This window comes from Nesoenas mayeri, assembly GCF_963082525.1.
Source record: "Nesoenas mayeri genome assembly, chromosome: 26".
Lineage (NCBI taxonomy): Eukaryota > Metazoa > Chordata > Aves > Columbiformes > Columbidae > Nesoenas > Nesoenas mayeri.
Genome location: NC_137552.1, coordinates 4,206,768 through 4,232,845, shown reverse-complemented (window position 1 = coordinate 4,232,845; position 26,078 = coordinate 4,206,768). Strand labels below are relative to the sequence as shown.

Here is a 26,078-nt window from a genome sequence, read left to right as displayed (position 1 = left end):
GCTGGTGCCACATTCCCCCCGAGGACTGAGGGTGGGTGTGGGGGGCTGCATCCTGACTCCGTGTGTGTGCTGGGGGGAAGGTGAGATTTGGGGGGGGTGCACTGCAGCTGCGTGTGCATGTGTGGAAGTGCGCACTGGTGTTTATTGGCGCACACTGGTGTTTACTGGTGCTCACTGGTGTTTATTGGCGCACACTGGTGTTTACTGGTGCTCACTGGTGTTTACTGGTGCACACTGGTGTTTATTGGCGCACACTGGTGTTTACTGGTGCGCACTGGTGTTTACTGGTGCGCACTGGTGTTTACTGGTGCGCACTGGTGTTTACTGGTGCGCACTGGTGCTCACCGATCTGTGCAGCAGCTCGGTTATTCAGTGCGTTGCATCCCGAACCAGCAGAGGGGGTATAGCTCAGTGGTAGAGCATTTGACTGCAGATCAAGAGGTCCCCGGTTCAAATCCGGGTGCCCCCTTGTTTTCCTTTTTCCCTTGGGGGGCTCCCCCTACTTTTATCACCCGATTTATTTGCCCCCAGACCCGGGGGGAGGTCGCGTCCTGCTGCTCCTCGCAGCCTCCGGGTATTTTTCTTACAGAAGGACGGATCCATCTCTCCCATGGGGACCCCCAGAGCGGTGTCCCCCCCTTTGCCCCCCCAGCTTTCTCAATTCAGGTCCGCAGGGCCCCACGTTGTTCCCGCACCCCCCAGCTTTGGGCGCAGGGTTGGGGGGGGGGCTGCTGTTGCTTCCCAGGCCCTCGGCACGGAGCACATCTCTGCTGCTCCTGGGGCTCTGCGGTGCCAGCTGGACCCCCACCTGTGACTCCAACACCCTGTGACCCCAACACCCTGTGACCCCAACACCCTGTGACCCCCAGCCCCCTCCCCAGCCCCCCAGTAACCAGCGCTCCTGCGGCAAAGGGCAAAACCAGGCGAGGGGAAAGACGCTGAACGTTTGTGCTGCAGAGATGGGTTTGCTGATGGGGGGGGACCCCAGGGCGGGGGGAGGGACGCTGGACTCCCCCAAAGGCGATGGCTGCCGTTGCCGTGCAGCCGCTCCGGCTGTTGGTCACTAGACGGCAGCGAGCGGCGACAGGCGCTGGTTTGGGGGGTGGCACGTACCCCCGCGGGGCTGGGGGAGCTCGGTGAGGCTGGGGGGGGCTCAGCAGAGCAATTATCTCCCCCCCCCGCAGCCTGGTTCGGGGTCACCGAGCTCGGGCTGCCCGCGGTGGGGACAGGGACAGGGACAGCCGCGCTGCTGTGTCCCCCATTGCCGGGGGGCTCAGCACATAGAGACCGATTCTTCCCCGGGGAGCGGGGGGTCCTGCCGCCGGTTCCGGCTCCATCCCGCCCCCCCGGCCCCACCCACGGCCCCACCTCCGGCCCCACCCCCGGCTCCCGCCCGGGCTCCGGCTCCGGCTCCGTGCGCGGCTCCCCGGGGGTGCCGGCCCATGGCGGGGCGCTGACCCCCCCAGCAGAGCCGGGGCCGAGCGGGGCCCCCCTGGCCCCCACCATGCTCTGGGGGGGCCTGATCCTGTTCGTCCTGCTGCGCGGGGCGCTGGGCGCAGGTAGGGGGGGCCGGGAGCGCGGGCGGGGGCGGGTCCCGGGAGTGGGGGCTCGGGGGTCCCCGGGTTTACAGCTCCATGCACGGCCCCGGGCGTTGCTGTGCCCGCGGGCAGCGGGAGGCATCGCTCTGTCCGTCTGTCCGTCCCTCCGGTGCGGGCTGCGCTTTGGGGGTGCCTTCATGTCCCCCTCCCCGGGCACGCAGGTGTGTGTCACGCTGCACCCACAGGGGCCACCCGCGGTGTGGGACCTACCGTGGGGTCCCCGCGACCCCCCGCCCCAGCATCTCCATGGCAAAAGCGCCAGCACCGTGGAGTGCCCGGGCCCCCCAGCTGGATGGGGCAGCCATAGGGCAGAGGGGGCTGTGGGTGTCCCACCCGGGATCCCCCCACTCGGGGCGCCCCGTGGCACGGGGGGTGCTGGCTGTGGGCACAGCTGGCTGGGGAGATTTTGGGAAGGATACCGGAGCCTCCGTGGAGGGTTCGTTAGAGCCCCAGGGAAGGTGAGTGGGACCCCCAACCGCAGACCCCCTTTCCTCACCCACCAGCGGTGCGGTGCATCCCTGCCAGCTCAGCCCCGCTCCCCCTGCCTCAGTTTCCCCCACTGGAGGTGCTGGGGACAGAACCAGTCCCTTGGCACAGCTGGGGCGGCGAGCAGCAGCTCGTTAGGCAGCAATTAGCTCATCTCCCCGGGGGACCCCGGGAACCCCCTCCTCGGGGAGCAGTCTGCACCCCGCAGCTGTTTCTGCGCCCCGCTCCCCGGGGACAGCCGGCCTGGCGCTGTCCGTGCCCGTGGGCGAGCGTGTGCCGTCCGCAGCGCCTCCGCGCCTGCCGAGCTGCCAGGAACCTCCTCAATCTCTGCAGATTTGCTCCCAAACGGCTTTTTCATCCCCCCCTCAAACACTGTGCTGTGTTTCCAGCCTCCGCTCCATCCCGGGGCTGTGAGATGTGGCAGGAAGGGACAAGGGACGGTTTTCTTATGGTTGGAGTTTGCCCCGACTCCTGGACCCCAACCTGGCCTGGAGGAGGGGACACAGAGGACGTGGCCGTGCTGGTGCCCCATCGCCAAAACCGCATCTTCCCCATCCTCGGGTGTGCGGGTGTGAGCTGAGCTGGGGAGGGGACCAAAGGTGTTTTGCTGCCTTTCACCCCTCCCTGGCAGCTGTGCTCCCCTGGCCGTGGGTGTCTGTCACCTGTCCACGTGTCCCATGGCCACCCCTGACCTGAGGAGCTCTTCCCTGCATCTCTGTCATCACAACGACGCTGCTCGCCAGGGCTGAGACCCCTCAGACTCGTGCCACATAAGCAGAAGCTGCCTCGCTGGTGCACGGGGCTGATCCCAGCCCACGGGGACCCACGGACCCGTCCCTCTGTCCCCCCAGGACACCCCCCCGGGAGCGCAGCGGTGGGCGAAGGTCGGCGAAGAGCTCGGGACACATCGTCGGGGACCGAGGGGACGCGCATCAGCCAGGACATGGCGGGGGGCACCTTGGCCATCGACACGCTGCCGGCCAACGAGACGCGCATCGTGGTGAGTCGGGGTCCCCGGCGCTGCCCCCAGGGCAGGATCCGGCCAGCGCTTGGTCACCGAGAGCTATTTCCAGGCTGGGCAGGGAGCTGGTGGAGCTCAAATTTAACGTGTGTGGCTGGAGGGTAATTACAGCCGAGCCCTGCGGCCGGTCCTGCCCGCCAGCTCCCGGTGCCATGGCGGGGACGCTTCGCTTGCCGCGGTGCCACCGGGGGGCTCAGGGCTGGGGGGAAAATGGGGGGTCTCCGGCTGGGGAAGCAGGAGCACGCAAGGCTGCTAATGAGCTATAGCATCAGTGTCACCTGGGAGATCTCGCTCGCTTCTCACATCCCAGCCGTGCCTAATTACCCGCCCTCAATTAGCTCCTGGATATTAGTGGCGGGGCTGCAGGTTTCTTGGTAGTTGGGGGGGAGTTTGTGCCATTCTGGGGTGGGATCTATGGTTGGTTCCTGGAGGAGGATGTGCTGGTCGTGGTGACTTGTCCTGGTGTTTCTGGCAGCAGCTGGCTGTGGGTTTGGTGGAATTAGTGTCCCCGTGGCACAACGTGGAGCAGCTGTGGCTGTTCTGCTCCAGCTTGGCTTTGCTTGTTGGCCACTGGGGACAGAGTGGGGCCAGGAAGGTTCCTGATGTGGAAGCGTTTATAAAAAGCCCAAACCCACCCATGGCTGTCCCACGGCATTTGGAGATGCCGAGGAGCCACAGGGAGGGCGTGATGGCATCTGTGGCTCCCAGGAGGCAAAACCAGCAATTTCCTGGGGCTCGGTGCCATTGGGGGTTGAAGAGCATCCGCCCTGGGAGCGGAGCTGTGTTGGGGTGAGGGGTGTCCCCAATGTGTCACTGTATCTCGCTGTGTCTGACCGCAGAAGGTGTGATCCAACCTCAGGAGCTGCCCATCCAAAAACATTGTGGGTTTGGGGTGCGGGGGACCCGAAGGTTGAAGCGGTTGTGATGCTGCCGTCCCCCCGAGCTCTGCTCACGGCAGCTCCGCTCCCCACTTGTTCCCGTGTCCAAAACCTCCTGTCTCTTAATTCGTGCCATAACCAAAGCCAGGTGAGCCGGGCAGAACCTCCCGGCCCTGCGGTTATTAAACCCCTGGTTTATTGGGAACAAAGCACCGGGGGGGACAAGGACATGGGAGGTTCTGTTGTTCATCCCCCAGCACTGTCCCTGCATCCCGGGGGGGTTTCCACAGCCTTTGCTGTGGTGCAGCTGGCACAGCCCTCCCTGTGCCTCAGTTTCCCCACCCAGAGGGCAGGGAGGGCTCTGGGCTGCAGAGAGCAAGGGCTGGAATTGCTGCAAGGAAGAGCCGGGTGTCCCCAAGGTCCCCTGCAGCGATATGTGTCCCTCGATAGGTCCCTGACTGGCTTGCGATGGCTCTTGGCAGATCTACTGTGTGGTCCCTGCTCTGGTCTCCCAGGGAGTGGGGTTTGGGGGAGTCTGGGGTGCTGCTGGTGGCTCTGGGGGGGATGCTCGGGGTCCCTCTCCTTGCTCTGGGTGAGGATCCTGGCTCGCACCCCATCCCACGCTCCGGGGATGTCACCCAGGGGAACAGCCCCATTCCCCCGCAGCGTCCCCCGTCCTCGTCCCCTCGCGCTGGCTCGGCTGCTGTTCCATGGTTCATCGTTTCCTCCGGGCTTCCTCGGCCCCAGTTGTTTTCGCTTCACTTCTAGCGGTCGCTTTAGCTCTAACTTCCAGCCCCTGGCTCCGGAGCAGGGTGTTTCCATCCCGGGGAGGCTGCGGCCTCTCGTGAGTCACGTCTCTCGCCGACCAGCCCTTCTTCTCGTGCATCTGGTCTCATGATTCTTCTCGGCACCTTCTCCAAGTGCTCAGCATCCTCTGGCTTCGCCCAGCGCTTGTCTGTGCTGGTTTTATCGCTGCTTTGCGCTGAGGTTGGGTCTCGCTGCTCTGGGGTTTGCATCTCCACGCTGTCCCCGTCACCCTGTCCCCTCCCGGCTGCAGGAGGACAACCACAGCTACTACGTGTCGCGGATCTACGGGCCGGGGGACGCGCGGCTGAGGGGGCTGTGGGTGGACATGGCAGCGGCCAACAGGAGCCAAGTGAAGATCCACGGGATCCTCTCCAACACGCACCGACAGGCCTCGGTGAGCCCGGCGTGTCCCCGCGGTGTCCCCCGGTCACCTCTCCCAGCGGGGATTTCCATGTGGTGGCACCTCCACATCCCCGTGACATCCCAGTGGGGACCAAGGCTTGATTTACCCCTAGTCCAGGACTGGTCCTACCGGGCAGAAGGGGGTGAGCGGTGGGGACTGGGCACCCACAGGACCCCCTAATCCCACCCCTCTGTCACCCCCATGTCCCAGCCCCGGGATCCTGAGCTGGGGTGGAGCCGTTGGGCACAGACCTGTACCCCCCATCCCCAGCAGATGTTTTTCTCACCCCATCTCCCTCCCGCAGAGAATCATCCTATCCTTTGACTTCCCCTTCTATGGGCACCTCCTGCGGCAGGTCACGATAGCGACGGGCGGTGAGTCGGGATGGGACTTGGGGGGCACTGGGGGTACAAAACAGGGTGGGTGACGCAGGACGGGGTGGTGGGAGGTCAGAAAGAGGGATGGAGCATCACGGGGACCGCACGATGTGCTCGCTCAGGTTTTATCTTCATGGGGGACGTCATCCACCGCATGCTCACGGCCACCCAGTATATCGCGCCGCTCATGGCCAACTTCAACCCCAGCTACTCCCGCAACTCCACCGTCCAGTACCTGGACAACGGTGAGTCCATCTGCCCGCTCCTGCCTCCCAAAACTCCGCTCTCCAGAGCAAAAAGGGGGGGCTGGAGCTGGGGTGTTGGGTAGAGGAATCTGGGGTGTTTGGCAGGGGTCGGGCTCTGCTCCCCAGGAACAAGGGCCAAGAACAGAGGAAATGGCCTCAAGTTGCGCCAGGGGAGGTTGAGGTTGGATTTAGGAACAATTTCTTCCCCAAAGGGCTGTGGGGCATAGGAACAGGCTGCCCAGGGCAGTGCTGGAGTCACCATCCCTGGAGGGTTGGACAGACAGACATGAGGTTCTCAGGACATGGAGCAGCACCAGGGGTGGGTTTGGTTGGACTCCATGGTCTTGAGGGGCTTTTCCAACCAAAATGGTTCCGTGATTCTCTGTGGGGTGAGGAGAGGCGAGAGGACCGACCCGCTCTGGTGTCTCCCCCAGGCACGGTTTTCGTGGTGCAGTGGGACAAGGTTTATCTCCAGGGGAAGGAGGACACAGGCAGCTTCACCTTCCAGGCGGCGCTGCACAGCACTGGGAGAATCGTCTTTGGGTATAAGGAGGTGAGAGGTTTTCTGCTGGGGACAGCGCAGCAGGAGGGGCCCTGTAGGTCTGGGAGGAGATCTGTGTTATAACTGTTCACATGCCGAGTCTCTGGTGCCACAAAAGCTCTGGGGACCCTCAGCTGGACCCCATTCTGTCCTCTCTAACCCACCGCAGATCCCCGTGCCCGTCCTGCAGATCAGCGCCACCCAGCACCCTGTGAAAGCCGGGCTGTCTGATGCCTTCATGGTCCTCAACCCATCGCCCGATGTGCCCGGTGAGTCGCTGCGCTTGAGGAATTGGGGGAGACAGAGTTACTGGGGGGTTGTGGTTGCAGGGACCCCTGTAGATCCCCCAGCCCAGCCCTGCTCACGCAGGGTCACCGGAGCAGATCACACAGGTGGGTTTCAATGTCTCAGAGAAGGAGACTCCAGTAATTCCTTGTCCTTGTTGAACTGGGGAGCCCAGAACTGGAGCCAGAACTGCAGCTGGGGCAGAGCAGAGGGAGGGGATTCACCTCCCTGGCCCCATGGCTGGGAGAGGGGGCAGGTGGGGACAGAGACACGAGACGCCCCCATCTTTGGGCACCTCAAGACGTGAGGATGTGCTGCTTGGATTCATGGTGGGGAGCAAAAGAGCGTGAGGAGGCATTTGGGGCTGTGTGGATGTCCTTGGTGCATCTTTGGGGTGCATCTCCCCATGGTCAAGGCGATGGTGCAGCCCTGTGCTCCAGGTGCTTTGATGAGGAGCCCAACCTCACTCCCACCCCCCAAAATGCACCCGCCGCGGCTGCTTTTCCTCGTTATTTATGGAGCCTGCCATCTGGCCCTCATTTATTACCCATTTACAACAGTTTGTGTTAAAAAAACCCCTCAGCCTGGCTGGATGGTGCATCCCCTCCCCTCTGTCCCCTTGGGTGTGCTGCCTCCTGCCTGCACCCCCTGCCTGTCCCAGGGGTGTGAGGGGAGGGGGATGGAGACGAAATGCAAGAACTGGCCATGAAAAAACTTACTGAGATGAAGAAACGAGGCTTGAAGGGAAGGACGGGAGGGGAGACCGCGTTGCCCTGCTTATCTGCTGGAAGGAAGGACGGACGGGCTGGATTCTCCTCGCCGGGCCACGCAGCCAGAGGAGCATCTTGGCTGGTGCCACCACATCAATTAGCTGCAGGCTCTGGGAGGAGATTTGGGAGAAGCCCGAAGCAAGGAGAGACCCCTCTCCTGGGATTAAGGAGGAAAGGAAGGAAAGGGGAAAAGGCTTGAGGAACAGGGGCAGGAGGAGGTTTTTGGGGCTGCAGAGCATCCCGGGGAGCGCTGGGAGCCGCGAGCGCTGCGCATGGGGGAGGCTCGTGAGTCACCGCCGAGCAATGTGTTGTGCAGCTTCGTGTTTGTTTAGAGCGATGCAGGGCTGGACTGTGGCCATCTCGGGAGCCTCTGCGTGGGGAGAGGGGGACAGAAGGATCTAAACTCTGCCTAACAAAGCTGGGAAGAGGAGATGCATGCCCTGACATCCCTGTTGCTCCCAGCACCTCCTGCTTTGCTTCTCTGACGGCTGCCGGACATGTTTCTCTCATAGGAGCAACCCCAAGATGTGGGGAAGGAATTGTTGGCTCTGAGGGTGGTGAGAGCCTGGCCCAGGTTGGCCAGAGAGGTGGTGGATGAACCATCCCTGGAGACACCCCAGGCCAGGCTGGACGGGGCTCTGAGCACCCTGAGCTGGTGAAGATGTCCCTGCTCATGGCAGGGGGGGCACTGGGGCAGTTTGAAGGTCCCTCCAACCCAAACTGCTCTGATTCCATTTCAGGTGGGGGTCAGCAGCCCCACAAGCTCTCCCTGCCCTCTCTGGGATTCGCAGGATGTTGCACAGAGTATGCAAAGTGGACTTAAGCCCAGTCTAAAGCCAAGTCTTTGTGTTGCAGAGTCCCGCCGTCGGACCATCTACGAGTATCACCGCGTGGAGCTGGACACCAGCAAGATCACCAACATGTCAGCCGTGGAGTTCACTCCGCTGCCCAGTAAGTGGGACAAGCTGGTGTGGTGCCCTGGGGTGTGTTTTCCTCTATGGATTCTGCATCAGGAATCAGCTGGACTCACAAGGGTGTTGAGCATCAAGATGTAACCTCTGTAAAATCCATCCTGGTGCTTCCAGAATGAGATCGTGGACGGTTTGGGTCAAAGGGACTTTCATACTGCCCCAGTGCCACCCCTGCCATGAGCAGGGACATCTTCAGCAGCTCAGGTTGCTCAGAGTCTGGCCTGGGATGTCTCCAGGGATGGGGAATGAGCCCCATGGAAGGTTTGTGTTGCTCACAAGTAGCTCCCGCTCACCTCAGTGCTTTTCCACTTTATTTCCAGCACCGGCAGCTCTTTCCCACTGAAACTCTTTCTCTTTTGCTCCATAAGCTACAGCGAATTTTGCTGGACACCTGTTCACCTCAGGTCCGTCTACAAGACATTTTCTACACCTCCACGCTCAGATGGAATTTCTTCAGGATCGTGTTAGATAGAGATGTTTTTAGTGTCCGGATCCAAGGACACGTGTGCACGAGGGAAAATAGTCATGCAGTCCGTAAATACAGAGCAGAGAGTAAATCTGTCACGAAGATACCAAGGTTATGCATTTAAATGGTCTCCCCAGGCTATTTTATGACAATTTTAACAGCAGGCAGGGTTACTGCAAAGAAGATCATAAATAAGCATTCTGCAATATTTTGTTGTTTCTCCTTAAGACTTGCTGTTTCAGTTCCCCCAGCAGCCAGAGCAGGATCTTCTGAGGAGCCACAGAGCGGGGAGAACCAGCCTCCACTTCTTCTTCTGGGGAGTTTAATACTGAGCCTTATTGAGGTCAGAAGTGGCCCAACTGGGTTAATCTGTGTCTTCTCCAGAGGGGCCGGTTAAAGCTCCGCATGGGCACATGAAGGAGAGTCAGGACTTGTTAAAACTCCTGATTTCCTTGACTTCTTTATAGACAGGCCCTCTTGGCCACCTTTTCTAGCCAAGGTGACAAGCAAACGCTGGCTCCTTACAAGCAGCTTGTCCCCTCCACCATGGAGATGTTCTTGCAGAATTCATATGGCCATAGCAACAGGAGGCTCAACTATTCACGTTGCTTCCTCCCTTCTGAGAAACACCCTCTGTGCAAGAAGAAATCCCAGGAGCCTCAGATGCGTCTTAATTCCCAGTTAAACAGACTGGGAGCGCGTTTCAGGGGCACCGGGAGCGCAGCCCTTGCTCACAGTGTTGTAGAGGTCGGGCTGGAGGCTCAGCTGGTGGTGCTGGTTCCATGGGGCCCTTGGGGATGCTTCCCCGTGCAGGTGCTGGTGTTTCTGCCACATTTCTCTTCTCTTTTCCAGCTTGTCTCCAGCACCAGAGCTGCGAAACGTGCGTGAGCTCCGAGCTGACCTTCAACTGCAGCTGGTGCCACGTCCTGCAGAGGTACCGGCCACGCGTTTCCCTCCCTCCCCTTCTCCCGTGGGTGTTTCTATAGCTGGGAGAGCAAGTGCAACTCTAGGTCGGATGCCTGTATCAGTTTTGTTCATTTCTTGTCACTATTACTTTCTTTGTTCATTGCTTTTCGGTTCAGTTGGGGTGCTGCTTGTAGCCTCGTAGCCATAGTTAAGCGATCTCCGGTTACAAGCCGCTGAAAGGAGATATTTCCCGAGGCCGAGGGGTTTTGATTCGTGTGTTTTGATGCAGGAACAAGTTGAGACCAGAAGCAAGACTCGCGTTTTTGTCGGCGCGATTAAACAGGGGGGGAACTAGTGCTGGTTTAGGCTGTGACTGCAGACACAAGGCAGGGACGCGCTGGGGTCTGAAGGATGCTCAGAGAATCGGGGACGCTCCTCAGCCCCCTGGCTGTGGGGGACACGTTCTCCTTGTTGGGGACAGGACACAGTGAGGGCTGGGGGGCATTTGCTGCTTGTTTGGGGGTAAACGGGGGATTTTTGGGGCTGAGGCTGCCCCTGCAGTCCCACCCCATGCTCTTCAGCTCCAGCAGCACGATACAGAGCACAAAGAGAGTTTAATGAGATTTTTGCTGCGATATTTAGGGCTGGCGGCAGGGGAGGGGACCCAGTAACACAGATCCACGGGCACAACGCTGTGTCCCTCCTCCTGCAGCCCTTCTCTAAGACTCGCACCTTGTCCTTCCAAGCAGCGATTCGAGCAGGACAGGGGAAGATCTGGAGGGATCAGCGAAGCGACGCGATAAATCAGCGTCGATTCACTGCCCTGCGATGGGCTGGAATAAAATCCGAGCCAGGGGAACATAATTTTGAAATGACAAGTTGCTCAGCGGTGGCTTCGGATCAGAGAATACGATGTTCTCGCAGCTGGGATTGATGCGTGAAACCAGATGTGGCTTTGGTAGTAAAACCAAGCCCAGGATACGGTGGTTTTAAGTCTGGATTTTGTTTTGGGCTGAAACTCCAGGGTTCGAGAACTTTGTTGTTCTGCTTATTCCAAATTTCACGGTGTTTGCCAACCCCAGCTGCCCAAATCCAAGGCGCTGCTGCTGATGTTTGCTCTTGTCACGTATAACACGGGGATTTCTCGATGCGTTGGCTGAAATCCACGCGTCAGCGTGTCGGCATCTCGGTCCCGAAGAGCTTCGGTGACACACAGAAAATACAAACAGCAAATGAGCTTCAAATAGCAAGTTAGAACAAGCTTAGCGCTATCTCGTTGGCTTTCGACCAGCGGGGTTTGCAAAGCCACTGTGATCTTGCCCAAGGAAGTTTTGTTAGGCTTAAACTTCTATCCTAAGGCCAGCTCGGTGGTTTAACCCCTAAGTCCTCTTATTTCTCTTCTGGACAGTAGAACTTTTGCTTTTGCTTCAGCCCATAATTGTTCCGAGAACTGTACTTTAGGCAAAGATCTCAGTGACTCAGCAGGACCTGAAGTTTCTTGTGGTTTCTCCTCTTTTCCTGGTTGGTAGTTGGGTAAATTACAGCTTGTGTGAGGCTGAACCCCTGGTTCACATCCTGGTGGTCCCCAGAGGCTTCCCAAAGGTCAGAGTGCTGTTTGGTGCCGTTTCCTTCCCTCTGCTCCTGCAGAGATTTCTCTAGCTGGTGTTTTCCTCGTGCAGTTTGTCATTTCGTTAATGTGTTTTTCCTGCGCAGATGTTGCTGGAAAGAAAAGAACAAAATAAATAACCCAAACCCTCGAGGAGATCGTGGCCTTGCCCTGGCACGGAGTCCAGGGAATGGAAATTCAGACTCAGTCTATATATTTTTCCTATTTCTCCGCTTCTCTTGGAGAAGCGGCGTTGACCCTTTTCCTCCTCTGTTAAGAGGAACATTAGTGTCCTTCCAGCACAGCTGTATTGGAAACCCCACGTCTTCAGAGACCAACTTGTATAGAATCTTTCCAGCCCTCAGATATTTGTTTGTCCGAGTATCTGGACACAACACCCACCGAGGCAGCGCTTGGGACTCTCGGGCAGCTTAGAAAACACCAGCGATGTGCCAAATATTGCTGCTGTGTCTCAGGAACTCACCTGCCATGGGTTAATTCTGCTTCTTCCGCAGGTGTTCCAGTGGTTTCGACCGGTACCGCGAGGAGTGGTTGTCCTATGGCTGCGGCCAGCAGGTGAGACCCACAGGAGGGTCCTTGCTCTTGTTCTTGTGCTGAGAACGGAGCTGAAATACAGAAATAACAATATCCCAGCGCAGAAAATTCACCCTTAGCTCCCCCTGGCTTGTGCTGCTCTGGGATATCCCTTTGGGCATCCCTGTCCCGTTACTGCGCATCTCTCTACTGGGATAGTGAAAAATGGTCCATCTAACCCCGAATTTTCCTCGCTGGTGCCTTGTTTCTCTGTGGGTTGATTCTGGGTATTCTGTAAAGGTGCGGAGACCTCTTTAAGTCACCAAATGGTGCAATGTGAGTACCCTGAGTTCACCTTCTGAAGCGTGACTCTTACTCACTCTCAAGCATGAAGAAATTAGCCCTTGTGATTCCTTTTTTTTAGTCCTCGTTAGCACAATTACCTCCACATTGGATGAACTAGTTTCTTTGTCTCGGGAAGATCAGCTGTAAGGAAACATCTGTTTCTGCTTTTGGGTATTTTATTTTTTTAATTTTTTAAATTTATTTGATTTTTCCTCACTGAAAACTCCGCTTTGTTCCATGTTAACTCAGAGGGCAGAGCGGAGGCAAAGGAGCCCACAGGACCTGTGTGAGCTCACCCACCTTGCCAGGTCATCGTCATTTGTCCTATTTAAGTGGTTCCCAAACTTCTCCTCTTCTCCAATCCCCATGTCACCCCCCGCCATGTATTTTTCTGGACTGTGTCTCTTGCTTCCACTTGGGTTTGAACCCCCAAAGGCTCTAAAGCCAGGGAGCAGAGCCCTCCCCACTGGCTCTCACTGGAGGAAAGAGAGGAAAACCAGCTCTTTCTGCCTTTCCTCTGCAGTCAGATGAGAAGACGTGTGAGGATTTAGCAGAAGGGTATTCAGCACCTCCCGATGGCTCCTTTTCCCTGCGGGATGGGGACGTCCCCACTGCCACGTCCTCGCTCTTCGTGGACAAGCTCACCACAGAAGGTAGGGACGGGCTGGGGGGCAGCGGGGACACCCCATCCCCGGGGAGATCTTGCGTTCCGATGCCACGTAAAACCATTTAGTACGTACTGGGATGTTCCAATAGAGGAACAGGAGAGGTGGTGGATGAACCATCGCTGGAGATATCCAGGGCCAGGCTGGACGGGGCTCTGAGCACCCTGAGCTGGTGATGATGTCCCTGCTCATGGCAAGGGGGGCACTGGGTCGGTTTAAAGGTCTCTCCAACCCAAACCACCCATGATCTCATTCTGGAGGCACCAGGACGGATTCCCTTCCAACCCAAACCATTCTGTGATTCCATGATTCTATATCTAAATAAATACAATAACAAACCCATCCTTGAAGGACGAGGGGTGGAAGGGCAGCCTGAGAGGTGACACTCGGTGATGTGTGAAGGGGACGGATGAAACCCCCTGGTAGGAAGAGTTTTACAGTTTCCTCGCAGCCTTTTAATGCATTTTGAAGGTCAATAAGCAACTTGTCCCCAGTGGGCGGACTCCCCAGCACCCTAATGGAGGTTAATACTCTATATAGGGGTTCATGCTTTTAATGTCCCTGGTCCTGGTGGCTCATGGCTGGCAGTGCTTTCAGATGGGCAACAACACGGCATCGTGTGCGTGCCCTGGGCTCAGCAACGGTGCTGGTTCCAGCGCAGGAAAGCTCCGCCTAAGGAGCAGAGTTTCCCCTGGAGACACCCATGTTCTAAAGCTTGATAATCCTATTAACACAGGGGCTGGCTCCTCGGATCCTAGCGGCAGGTATCACTTCAATTTTGCTGCTTAATAGTCCCTAACGCAAACTGCTAATTAGAATAAATAGAAAGGAACATTAGTAATTGTCCTTCAGCAATGGGAAGGGGCTGGGGGGAGGAATGGAGCACCGGGCTGGCAGAGCTGACTTTGAAAGGAGCAATTAAAGGCAGGGGGAGTGTTAACGCCACCACTGAGATTATTTTCCAACTCATCGCCATTTCTCGGGGCGAGGGAAGAAAGAACAAGAGGCTTTCTGTGACATAGTCAAGCATGAAGTTAATTTGTAGTCTTGGAAGGGAACAAACAGGCAGCTGCGTCAGGCTGCGAACTTGATCTGGAGCAGCTCGGCAAAGGCATAAGTGAAGGAGCCACCTCTGTGTCCCCCCAGCCCTGGGGGACATGGGGTGAATGTCTCGGACATGCTGGTCCTGTGTTGATGCAGCGAATGGGTGAGATGAGCAGCGGGAATTCTGGATCAGGAATCAGCTGGACGCGTGGTGATTGGTGAGACGTAAAGCCCCGTAAAATCCATCCTGGTGCTTCCAGAATGAGGTCATGGGTGGTTTGGGTTGGAGGGACCTTCAAACTGACCCGGTGCCCCCCCTGCCATGAGCAGGGACATCGTCACCAGTTCAGGGTGCTCAGAGCCCCGTCCAGCCTGGCCTGGGATGTCTCCAGGGATGGTTCATCCACCACCTCTCTGGGCAACTGCATTTTAGGCCATAAACGCTGTGCAAGAGCAGAGTTCCACCTGTGGCCCCATCACACGGGCGGGAAGGATGCAGGATATCACAGAAGGCTCCTAACTTTATTTATTTTGCCTTTTTGCTTTCTTCTTTTAGACGACACAAAGCTCAATCAGTATGCAGGAGGAGAAGGTAAGACCCGAGCTCAGCTCTGCCTTTTGCACCTCTGTTGCCGTGAATCCCGCTCAGTCCCAGTCTGTGTGTCAGCCCTGGGGAACCGAAGTGTTGCTGTAAAGCTCCTAATTTTGGGAAGGCTCCAAGCCCCTTTAGCTTGATGTTTTGCTGATTTTTCGCAGGTGTAGGGAGCAGCCTTCCCTCCAAGCAAACGGGCGCCCCGGTGCACACAGGCACCATCGTGGGCATCGTTCTGGCCGTGCTGCTCATCGCCGTCATCATCCTCGCTGGGATTTACATCAACAGCCACCCCACCTCCGCCGCCGCCCTGTTCTTCATCGAGGTGAGCGGAGAACCAGTTTTATCTTCCTCTGCCATCAACACTTGTCCCGACCTTCTAGAGAACAGCACGGAGCAAAACAAGAGCAAGAACCTTAGATAGGGCTCAAAGCTGAGTTCCTTTTCACACTCCTACAGACCCAGTTTATCTCCCAACCTCCAGCTGATGATGTTTTAAACTTAGGTTCTCTCCCTCCCACGCTGTTTTATTTTCCTCCCTTTCACACGTTGCCTTTTATTTTCTTCCTCAGACTCTTCCACCTCCTCGCGTGGTCGGGGGCTCCGTCGGGGCCGAGACATAATTGAGTTCGCTGCCTTTGGAATTGCCCAGTGGGATTTTTGTCGCCTGGAATTGTCAGGCTTTACTGATAGCTGTGGCGCCAGCAGCCAACTGTGTGAGCGGTGCTGTGGATGCTCTAAATGGGAGATGTTAATTCTGGGGAAGATGGAGGGTCCAACCGTCTCCATCTGCCGTTAGAAGGCAGCAGAGTGTGCAGCGCAGGCTCCCGAGGGAGGGAGTGAGCAACGCTTAACCCTTGGCCTTTCCTTCTCCCTCGCTGGCTTTTCGTAATCAACTCTTTCAAGCATAAATCAATCTTTTAAAATCTACTAATAAAAAGTCAGACTTTCACAAAGATGTCACTTTGTCTCAGGGCAGTTCCCCGTTTCCCCGCGGGCTCGGGGTAGAAGGCTCTGCCGTAATTTCTGATGGGTCTCTGTTTCTGTCCGCAGCGAAGGCCACATCGCTGGCCCGCCATGAAATTCCGCAATCACACCAACCAGGCCACGTACGCCGAGGTGGAGCCGGCCAGCCAGGAGAAGGAGGGCTTTGTGGAAGCAGAACAGTGCTGAGCGCCTCTCCCCCCGCCTCTCGGACCTCCCGTGTCTCAAGCGTTGGAGTTGCTGTCATTCTATTGCAAAGTCTTTCTTGGAAAACAAGCGAGTGGAGGAAAAAGACCCGATCGGAGCATTTGGAAAGGATGAGTCGGGGCGATGTGAGGCTGGACTTGCCTGGATTCCTCAGGGGACAGCAGAGCCGGCGGTGGTGACAGCGGTGACACTGGACTCTGCCCTGGATGTGGCGATAGGCAGAAAAGCGCAGTCGGTTTCTGTAGCTTGGTGCGGGGTGCTTTTGGTTTTGTGGTCAGGCGTTTCCTCCCTGTGTGTGGTTGGTCTGTTCCCCCCTCCACCGGGAGCCCCAACGGGGAGCACATCTCGGTGCGGGCGCAAGAGGAGGAGGCTCTTGGGGACAGCAAATTCGGTGCTTTTTGCTGCACGCTGGGGTGTTGAGGTTGGCTCGTCAGCACTCGCCTCCCTCCACCTCCTTTTGGGGCAGGTGCGTTGAATTTTGTCATCAGGGCTGAGAAGCCTTGAGCCCTTTTTTCCTCTTCCCGTCCTGCAGTTGTTCTTCCACCACCACGGCTTCTCCTTCCCCAGCAGAAACAGAAACCTCCTCTATTTTAAGGGCAAAACCCTGCGGAGGTTTCACCTCCAGGATGTTTGTGAGCCGGTGGCTCCGATGCACTTTTTAGCACTTAATTAGTTTGCTAAATTACTAATTATGACCCTTGGCCCTAAAGGAGACAGAATATGAAAACAAATCGTAGATTTTTTTCAGAATATATCCTCATGGTCTGGCTACAAATCCAGCAGGATGGGGAGAGAGCACTAGAGAGAACCCTTGTCCTCCCATGGATTAAATCCTGATATAAATCTAAGCTCGTTTGTGGGCATTTCCCATCAATTAGGAGTGAGGGCAAACATTCCTCCACCCCACTGAAAAATCAACCTGGTAACCATCACTTTTAGAGCCTGCTCAAGCCAGTGGGATCTTTTGCTGGTTTTTTATGATGTCTGTGATAGGCCCCATGTCTGGATTTGTATGTAAATCATGATGCCAGAATCTGACCCTCACTAAGGGCTTTGCCACTGGGCCCCTCAGGGTTCTCTGCTCCTTCTGTGCAAGGAAAACTTGTCTAAAAGAATTAAAAGAGAGTCCAAAGTTCAGTAAAGTTTTCTTTCCCCCACCAAAAAAGGTGGTGGTTGTACAAGGCTTTTTTTTTCCTTTACATTTCCTCTTGATCCTCAGTTATTTATTCTGATAATCATGTTTGGTGCATATTTTATCCCCTGGCTGGTTCAGCTGTCACCGGTGGTGATTACTGCCAAAGGCAGGGTCTGTCTAATTAATGTTTTCCTTCTCATCTGCTGAATTTATATAGCCATTAAAGATAAATATGGATGCTTTGCGGCATTTAGACCCCAGATTATACTTTCTCCTACGTAGCCACTAGGGAGACTTTTGCTGTATCTTATTATGGCGTAAAGGCACCAAAATGCTCATGCAGGGTAAAGTCAGACCAGTCGTGCCCAGTTGTTACAGCCCAGACGGTCTCTATTTAAACATATTTTGAAGATAAAATTTATTCCCAAATAAAGCTTTTGACTGGTTGTTTTTTTTCCCTCCTGGTGCGTTGCTGGATCTAAGGAGGATCAGATATCGGGTGGAAATAACAACATCCAAGTGCTGGAGCAACAGAAATGGTTGAGATACAGAAAATATTGCAGGAGAGATGCCAAGTTCTGAGCATCTGGAGGAAAAAAGGCTTTTCAGTTTGTATTTTTCCTTCAAGGAAAGAAAGAAAAGCAAGCGGGCTCTTCTGTAGCGGCGCAAGAGATGGTTGGTCTGCCTCCTACTGAGGAATGGGGTTTGGAGTATTGTCAGGTGGAGCGTTAACGGCTTCAATTAATCATCTCTAAGATATTTTGGTAGATGGAGAAGTTACTGCTCAAAACTGGGGGTTTGAATTCCCCCGAATCTCCTACTGCCCCTGGATTCTGTGTCTCAAGGTGGAGATAAACCCCAATGTTCTGTCCTACCTTTTGACATGAGCTTCGGGCGCTCGACCTTCACACCTGGGAAGCTCGTGAGTCAACAAGGAGCCTTTTTCTTCCTGAATATTCTTTGTGGCGGAAGAGAAGAGGTTGGCTATTAAATTCCAGAAAGCACAACGGTAATGTTGCTGATGCCTAGAAAGACAAAAATGGATTTTCCATCACCAAGATGCCAAAGAGGAGAGTCTGGGCTCACGTATAGCGCCGGCCGCACCAAGTTCAACGCATCGGATCAATATTCCCTTCCTACCTGTGCGACTCCGACTTCAAGATGCCGGTTAATCTTGCGAGTCTCAAAGCAAGGACGTGGTGGTGGCAACTACAACATAGAGAGTTTGATTTTTGCTTTAAATCATGTGGCTTTTCCAGCCACATGCTGAGGTTTTTCCTCTGGATTCTGACGAACCCAGCGCTTGCTTCAAGCATCATGTCTATTGACCTGTAGATTTTAACTTTATAGCTATAAAGGGGCTGTTTGCTGCGCTCAGTCCAGTGCTCAGCTGGTTAAAAGATGCAAAACAACCACTATGGCTCCTCATTTCCAAGCCCTGTGCCCTGGTTGGTTGTGGCAACCGCTGAACGCATCGTTTGGGTGTAAAATATGAAGAAAAAGACACCGTGTGTTCAGCAGCTGGGAAAACACAGCGCAGGGTTTATCAGACCAAGGAGAGGTTGGTTCTGCTCCTGCAAGAGTTGGGGGTCAATCCCCCCCATTTTTGATATAACAGGGGCAGGACTCAGATAAACAATACATTCTTTTTAAGAACTAAAGGCCTACTTTCCACATACTTGAATTTACAGCACATTTGGACTCTTTTTGGGGACTAAAGGCACTTTATCTGTCTTTTAATGCCATGTATTTACTATGGATTATCTGCATGGAACATAGTCTTAATATTAAAAAAGAAATCTTCCTTTTGGGTTGCTTTGTTTTCAAAATAAACCACGCAAACTATTATTGCTCATGTGGACTTGTAAGCTTGTTAAATATTTAACATTTACCTTTCATCTTGTATTCTTTTATTTGAGACTATAAGAATATATATATATATATATTTTAAGATGAGAATTCTACTCTCCCACTGCCTTGTTCTATTTTTTCTGAGCAGAGAAGCAGCAGATATATAATTAGAATATACATATATAATCATTATTTATCTATAGACACCTACACAAAAGGAAATACTTTATCAATCTGCAATAAAACGGCAGCTCTCCTGAACAAATAGTTTTCATACTAAACAACATCCCAGAAACAAGGGGGGGGAATATTTTAGCCATTATGCTAATAAACAAAGGTTTTTAGCCTGAAAATGCAACTGCAACCTGGGGCAGCACATTGTGCTGAACCGTAATTAACAGCACTGAAGCAAGGAGGGAGCAGATTGCTGCAAAAGGGCCTGTGGGTGGTGGGATAACATCTCCAACAGATGCACAGCTCGGAACCTCCGTTCTCCAAGTGCTGCGGAATTGAGCTTTGGTTACGACCGCGAGCGGGGAATTGGTTGGATATTAAATGTCTTTATGCCTCGAATTGAGATACATCGTGTAAATTTGTTAATATTTGTGGCATACTTACAGATGCCCAAGGGAAAGGTGTTTCCAAGCGGGGTGGGATTATGGGTGGCTCCAAACATCATCCACGTGTCCATCGCAGCAGCTGGGTTTCCATCCCTAAAAGAATTTAGTATTTCAGGCAAGTGATTCCATAGAAAACTCATAACCCAACTCTTTTCATCCCTTCATCAGTCGGAATTATATAATTACTAATCCAAAGGCTACACTAAAATCGCGGTGACCCCACCACTGTCACCTTGCCCGTGGTTTCAAATGGCTCAGGGATGTTCCTCGCTCCACAAATTATCATTTTAAGCTTCGCACGACTCTCCCGAATGGCAGATAATGGGAAGATTAGAGGGTGGCATCCTGTAGAGTGATAATTATCAGCACAGCTCCCAATAAAACGAGGCTCAAAACAGGCTGGGGCTGAGGAAGTAGGAACCACCTGCAAGAAAAATAACAATAAAATCAGACTTTGCGATCTTAAAACTGAGCGGATCAAAACACACACGTCCCTGCGCTGGGCCCTTCGCCACCCCTAAAACAGAAATACCAGCCAAGGAGGTGATTTTACCCCAAGAATTCATTAAGGATGAGACAAAGCAGTGACTTAATTCGCTCCATATCCTCGCGCAAGGCCTGTGCTGGATGAGTCAACGATTCCCCGCTAATTGAGCATTTTGATCATTTCGTAACAAGCCTTAAAGCGCTTTTTTTCAAGTGGAAGTGCAAGGCTGCATCTCAGCGCCTTCGTAACACTGTGGAGCTGCAGTGAAACCTCGGGAGAGAACCAACATTCGGCAAACGAGGAGCAAATCTGATATAGAGTAAGCGCTGAAAAGGTTTTACTGCCTGAGGCCACACGTGGAGTGACACAAAACCGGTGTTATGTCTTTTTTTTCTGTGGTTTATTATTATTATTATTTCCATTTTGTAACGTTTATAGCGCATTAGATGCTGTTGTTATTAACGCTGGTCCTAGCGGTGCAATTTTTCCAGTGTTCTCTCTCAGCTCTCACCACATTCGGTGTTTTCTTCTAATTCAAGCAACCACACAAGAATAACAAGGATATTTGAAAAGGCGAATCCATCGCAGTCCTGCTCTTGGCATTTCAATGCACCAGAGACAACGGATTTCTACCCAAAATGTTGCTCGCACGTTGGGCAAAGATAACTAAGTTACACAAGGCCACTCACGCATAGAATAAGCAGTTAGCACTCAACGGAACCGTCACCGTGTTTATAACAACCTAATTGTACTTATTTCCTTATTAGTTTCTATCCCGTCATCTCAAACCAGTTGACAAACATTGACCGGATTACAGAGCCTCAAATGAAAAAGCAGAACAAGCGTGACTCGCTCAGCCAATGGAAAACAAACAGGAGGTAATACTTTTACCACACAACGCAATTAAACTGTCAAACTGTTGCTGTCGTTAATTACGCTGATCACTGTGGAGTTAGATGTATTTATAGGTCCAGGATTATTAAACACAGGAGCCTGGATGGAGCTTCAGACCCATGAAACCCTTAAAACCATCAGGCTCCAGAGGTACCAGACGGATATTCCACATCTACCTCGTTTTATTATATTATTTCCCAAGCGCTGGTCTCCTGTAACTACTCCAAACATCAATATTGGTGTAAACAAACAGTCGGAAATTCTTTATTCTGGCATTCCTGAAATGCAAACGGGCAAAACGGCGACGGGATGAGAACAACACTTGACGTACAACAGAATTACTGAAGCGATTAGAGGGGCGGAATGCAATTGTACAGCCAGACCGCATGGAAATGTCTTGAAAGCGTGTTATTCTGCACTTGTCTGATTTACCTGTTCAGAAAAATACTGGGATGATGGTGACACCGTCACGGCATTCCCACTCTCCTTGTCATTTAAACAGCACTCAACAGACGATGCCGTAGCGTTATGTTTGGGGTTGCTTTCTGCTTTGTTTCTGTTTCGCTGAAAAAAAGTCCTTCCCTCAATAAAGTTCCAGAAAACAGCCAAACAAACCAACAAACCAACTGTCTTTGGGGATGAGAAACTACCGGGGTAAAGTCCTTTAGAGCAGCTGCAGCGCTTTGCTGCCATCGTATGGGAGCTGCCTTTGGAGCAGCACAACAGCCTCTCCCCAGGGTTGCGTTATTACCCCCAGGAGAATGGGTTATTTATAGCCAGCCGCTTCAGAATTCCTAAAAATTAAGTTATTTAAAATAGAGTTAATTAGCGAACACAAACTATTTGTTGCTCTAGCAAAGAACGGCGGCTCGCCGCGGTTTCCCTGCGATCGCGGCACCACGGAACAGCGTTATTTCACGGTATAATGCAACAGCATTGAAGGGCTGCGTGGCAGTTTGTAACCGCCTGTTGTAGCGCAGCCTCCGCTAACAGTGTCTGCAGCCCATGTTGTGTGGTGGTTTTGTTTTACAAAGCTCCGGCTCTGCGCCGTGGCACGTGGACCGAGCGCTGGGGCACCTTACGCTGCAGGGTAATGGATTTGCAGGCGGTCACGGTCCCGCGTGGGCTCGTCCTGCAGCGTCACGGTGCAAGAGCCGCCTGCATCGCCAGGGTGTCATCACCTGGGGACATGTTTTCCCTCAGCAAATTGAGTCATAGAAGCATTTAGGTTGGAAAAGTCCCTCAGGGTCATGGAGTCCAAACATAACCCACCCCAGCACTGCTCCATGTCCATAAGAACCTCATATATGTGTATTTCCAACCCCTCCAGGGCTGGTGACTCCAGCACTGCCCTGGGCAGCCTGTTCCAATGCCCCACAGCCCTTTGGGGAAGAAATTGTTCCTAAATCCAACCTCAACCCCCCCTGGCGCAACTTGAGGCCGTTTCCTCACTGAACCCCCCAGGTCCCTCAGCGCTCCCATCACACTTGTGCTCCAGCCCCTTCCCCAGCTCCATCCCCTTCTCTCAACTCGCTGCAGCACCTCAAGGTGTTTCTGGGCGTGAGGGGCCCAAAACCGCCCCCAGGATTCGCGGTTTGAATAATAAACCGCCGCTCACCCGCCTCGCTCCAAAATGGAGGCCGAACAGAATTAATTATTCATGAGGGGCGGGGCCACGCTGACCACGTGACAGGCTGCACCGCGCTTTCCGCAGGGGCGGGCGCGGCGGGGGGCGGTGACTGATTAATTATTCATAGAGGGGCGGAGCCAACAGGGCGGGAGAGCCGTGAGCGAGGCCCCGCCTCCCGTTCCCGCCCTCCCCGCGCTGAAAGTGGCAGCGGGCGAAAAGGCGGGAAAGCGGATGTGGCAAACAAACCGGCGCAAAACCCGCGGAGTGGCGCGGAATTATTAACGATACCAATAAAACACCCCTGGGATAAAACACTTCTGCTGCCTGTAGTAATTTCTTCCCCCCAACAGGTGCACGACCGCCATCAGCCCCATTGACAACCGCCACCCTGAAACTGAACTGGGTTTGTTTTCCTGTTTGCAAACATTCCTGCTCCCGAGTAAAACACACAAGGTGTGTCTGTCTACAGTACTATGCACAGACTCCTCTCTTTTAGCCCCAGTAGGTAGTGAGCTTTGACCGAAACCATGCTTTAAGAAGCTAATTTTAAATAATAATCATTTAAAATATATATTTTTCCTCTTTTTTCCCCTCAGGAACAGGGGTACAGTGCTCACTGGAGGCAGCGCAGCCCGCTTGCCCCGCACCCCCCATTCCTCTGCTGCTCCCTCAGGGGGAGCCTGGTGATTTCCCTGAGGTAAAACAGAGCTCAAAAGGTGTCGTCTGTAAGTAGGCACCGACTGCGAGTCCTCCTCCATCCCCTGTGTGTAAGTTTGGGGGCGCAGGTCCCCGATTTTGTTCTTGCTGTGAGGGACGGTGCTGGAGGGCGGAGGAGAACACGGCCTGGCCGGTCGCTCGGCCTAAAGTTCTGTCACAACCCGGCTAAACCCAACCCAAAAGCACAGGTAAAAGGCCAAATATAACCCACTCCCTCAAATACCGCGGTCTGAGGAGCAAACCCACAAAACCTGAGGAAAATAAAAGCAAATGTTGATGTTTTCCCTCCAACCGGACCCTCAACCAGCCTTTTCCCTCACAACAAAAAATCCCAGTCTCCATCAGCAGCGGGATCAGGATTCCCTGAGATTTGCTTTCTATTCACAGTTATTCGCCAATTTCGATGTTTAGGGGACTAGTCTGCACTACCAAGCTGATGTAGAAACTTTAGCATAAATAAAAACATGGTTTTTGTAAATTGTTGGTGTAGGCCGGCGTGACAAGTATTAACGTAACTCCACGGCTGCACTTGGTGCTCTAAGGTTTGTTATCCCTCACTTGTACGTTTTTATTTGCGCTGACAAGTAAAGGGAAAAATGGGGGAAAAAAACATAAAGAAAAAACCCTGTTGAGTTAATATTTGAAGCAATAGGTTTTGTGCTCGGTGTGATGAGACAGGGAAACGGAAACCAAACCAACCTCCAAAGTAAACAACCTTTTGCAATAAATGTTTGCCAAACGCTAAAACAGAGCTCAGAGAAATATCAGGACAAACGTGCGTCCATTAGCAGGAGTTTAGCGACTGCTTAAGGGCAAGAAACTTTCTAGAGGGGGTTGAAAGTTGATCTTTCTGCCTTGTAAACAAATTAGCTTATAGCAACAAATAAGATGACCCTTCTTGGCTAATGTTATGAGTGTAGCTTGTTAAATATTTAACATTTACCTTTCAATTTTCCAGTGTGGATTAAGCAGTTCTCTAAACAAGCGGTATCCCAGCAGCAGATGGAGATGCACAGACCATTGCCTGGCTCTGGCTCGACTCCCTGAGAAGTAAAAACCACGTTAAGTCAAAGAGGAAACAAATGGGAGCTTTCAGTAAAGTCCCTAAGCTTTGGCTTCGAACCTTGCTGCTTGCACTCAGTTTTATTTGCATTAATCTTTATCTAGCTCTGCTCTAAATTAAAATAGCGGTAGTCAATTTGACTTCAACCAAGTTGAACAGAAACAGGCCAGAATTGGCTGAGTGTGTCTGAAAACCTCCCCCGTGGCAAAGTATTTTCTCTTCTGTATAACACAATTGCAGACCCAAGGTAAGATTTTCCAAAAATCACTTAAAGAAACCATAAATCCTTAGGGTACCGTCCTGCTAAAGACAGCAAGGGGAGAGGGGGAGGAAAAGAAAGTATCATAGCATTGCAACTTTATTTCTAAAGCACGAATCAGAAATATGCATCAGATTTAGCCCGTCTCAAACCAAGCTGCGTGTTTATAAAAGGGAGCGGAGCTGCTGTGTATATTACACACAAGGAATTCGAGTTGTCTTGAATCCGCAGTCACACGTATAAAATTTCCACTGACTTCAGACTTTGCTAACTTCGCTTTTAGAACATAAACATTTTTTTCCATATAGCCGTATGTTTATCTATAGGTGGTGTCTCGATTGTTCTTAAAGGTGCGACATCGATTTTCTGCCTCACGCTTTAACAGTGTAAAAGCCTAATAAAACATGAATTTTCGGAGCAGCTACGCTTGCTCAGGGGCCTTGGGAAGGTTTAAACTACAAGCTTCTTTAGCCAGCTAGAATTACACCGTACCTAAATTAAAAATGCTCCCAGTGAAGTAGAACTTCCTTAAGCAGACAATGCAAACTCTATCCAGCGCACAAGCTCGAGTCAGCCAAACCCATTTGTAACACTTTTCATGAAATGCCCCATATTCTTTCGGCTGTCGGCACAAACAGTGCTCCCATTGTGGACGGGGTCATTTTGCTCAGTGGCATATTAGAAAGGTCTGGCTTGCGTGCTTTCCTGATAAATATGAAAGATGTTTGGAACTTGTTTTCTGTAATTTTTGTAAATTTTTAATCTTTGAAACAATGGGGTCTATTCTGTGAGCGTATTTCCCACTGATGGTAACTGGGATGTTGCTCTGCAGCTTGGACGGGCTCCAGTTCTGTTACTGCCAGCTCTTGTAATTATCCTGCAGCACTCATTCTCTTTGGCAATTTCCCTGAAGCCTCAGCTGCTGGAATCGAGAAATAGTCTGAAAAATCTCAGTTCAAAAAAGAGGTAACGAGTCACTAACTCTCATTCTTGCCTGACAATGTGAATTGTCCCCGCTCTAGAGACTCAGGAACCAGAAGGCAAATCAAAAGAACATATTCATTGATCCTTTAAAACTCATTATCTTTCAGACCCTCGTCAATTCGGCTTTGCCTGGGTCACCGGGTATTTTTTAGATAGCAATACTGTATAATTTATTTGCATCTCACCAATTAAGCCCTGTATTGACTTAAATGCCGGAGGAAAAAATGGTTTGAAGCATCACTTTGTTAATCTCTTTTTTTTGGTCATATGCAAGCACGTGTATAAGTAGTTATCACTGTAAAGGAATCACATCATATGAAAATGATCCCAATGACATCTCTATAACTTTTTTTGTTGGATAATTAGGGTAAGAAGGTAAGAGGATGTTAATTACTGTAGATTGTACCATTGGATCTACTTCCTCAAGAGTTTCTATTTAGCACTATCTTCCCAACTTTCCCATCTCATATGATGTCCTCCAGTGCTTTTTTCCTCTTCTATGACCAGCTGAATACTCCATTCAGCTGGTACTTAGCAAATTGCATGTCATGGCACTAAATTAAAACAAAAATACTGTTCTTTCATAGGATTAATGTTCAGACTCCATTGCTGTGTCTACAGTAGCGATTTCCTCTTTGCCCAGGTTCCTCTACATTATTTTCCTCCTCTGAAAACAGGACTTTTGTCTTTTCTCTGCAGGTTGAATT

At 52.8% G+C, this 26,078-nt stretch overlaps 1 protein-coding gene across 1 annotated transcript; it reads left to right on the top strand.

Annotated features, from left to right (window-relative positions):
* Window positions 1-1,504: 1,504 nt before the first annotated feature.
* Window positions 1,505-15,713, top strand: PLXDC1 (plexin domain containing 1; the record flags this gene model as incomplete). Its single annotated transcript, XM_080360022.1, has 14 exons — window positions 1,505-1,559; window positions 2,936-3,084; window positions 5,041-5,184; window positions 5,498-5,567; window positions 5,693-5,815; window positions 6,250-6,368; window positions 6,526-6,625; window positions 8,267-8,362; window positions 9,701-9,782; window positions 11,876-11,936; window positions 12,763-12,892; window positions 14,505-14,540; window positions 14,705-14,865; window positions 15,594-15,713. 14 exons carry the CDS (start codon window positions 1,505-1,507, stop codon window positions 15,711-15,713), a joined length of 1,446 nt encoding a protein of 481 aa, XP_080216148.1.
* Window positions 15,714-26,078: the final 10,365 nt, after the last annotated feature.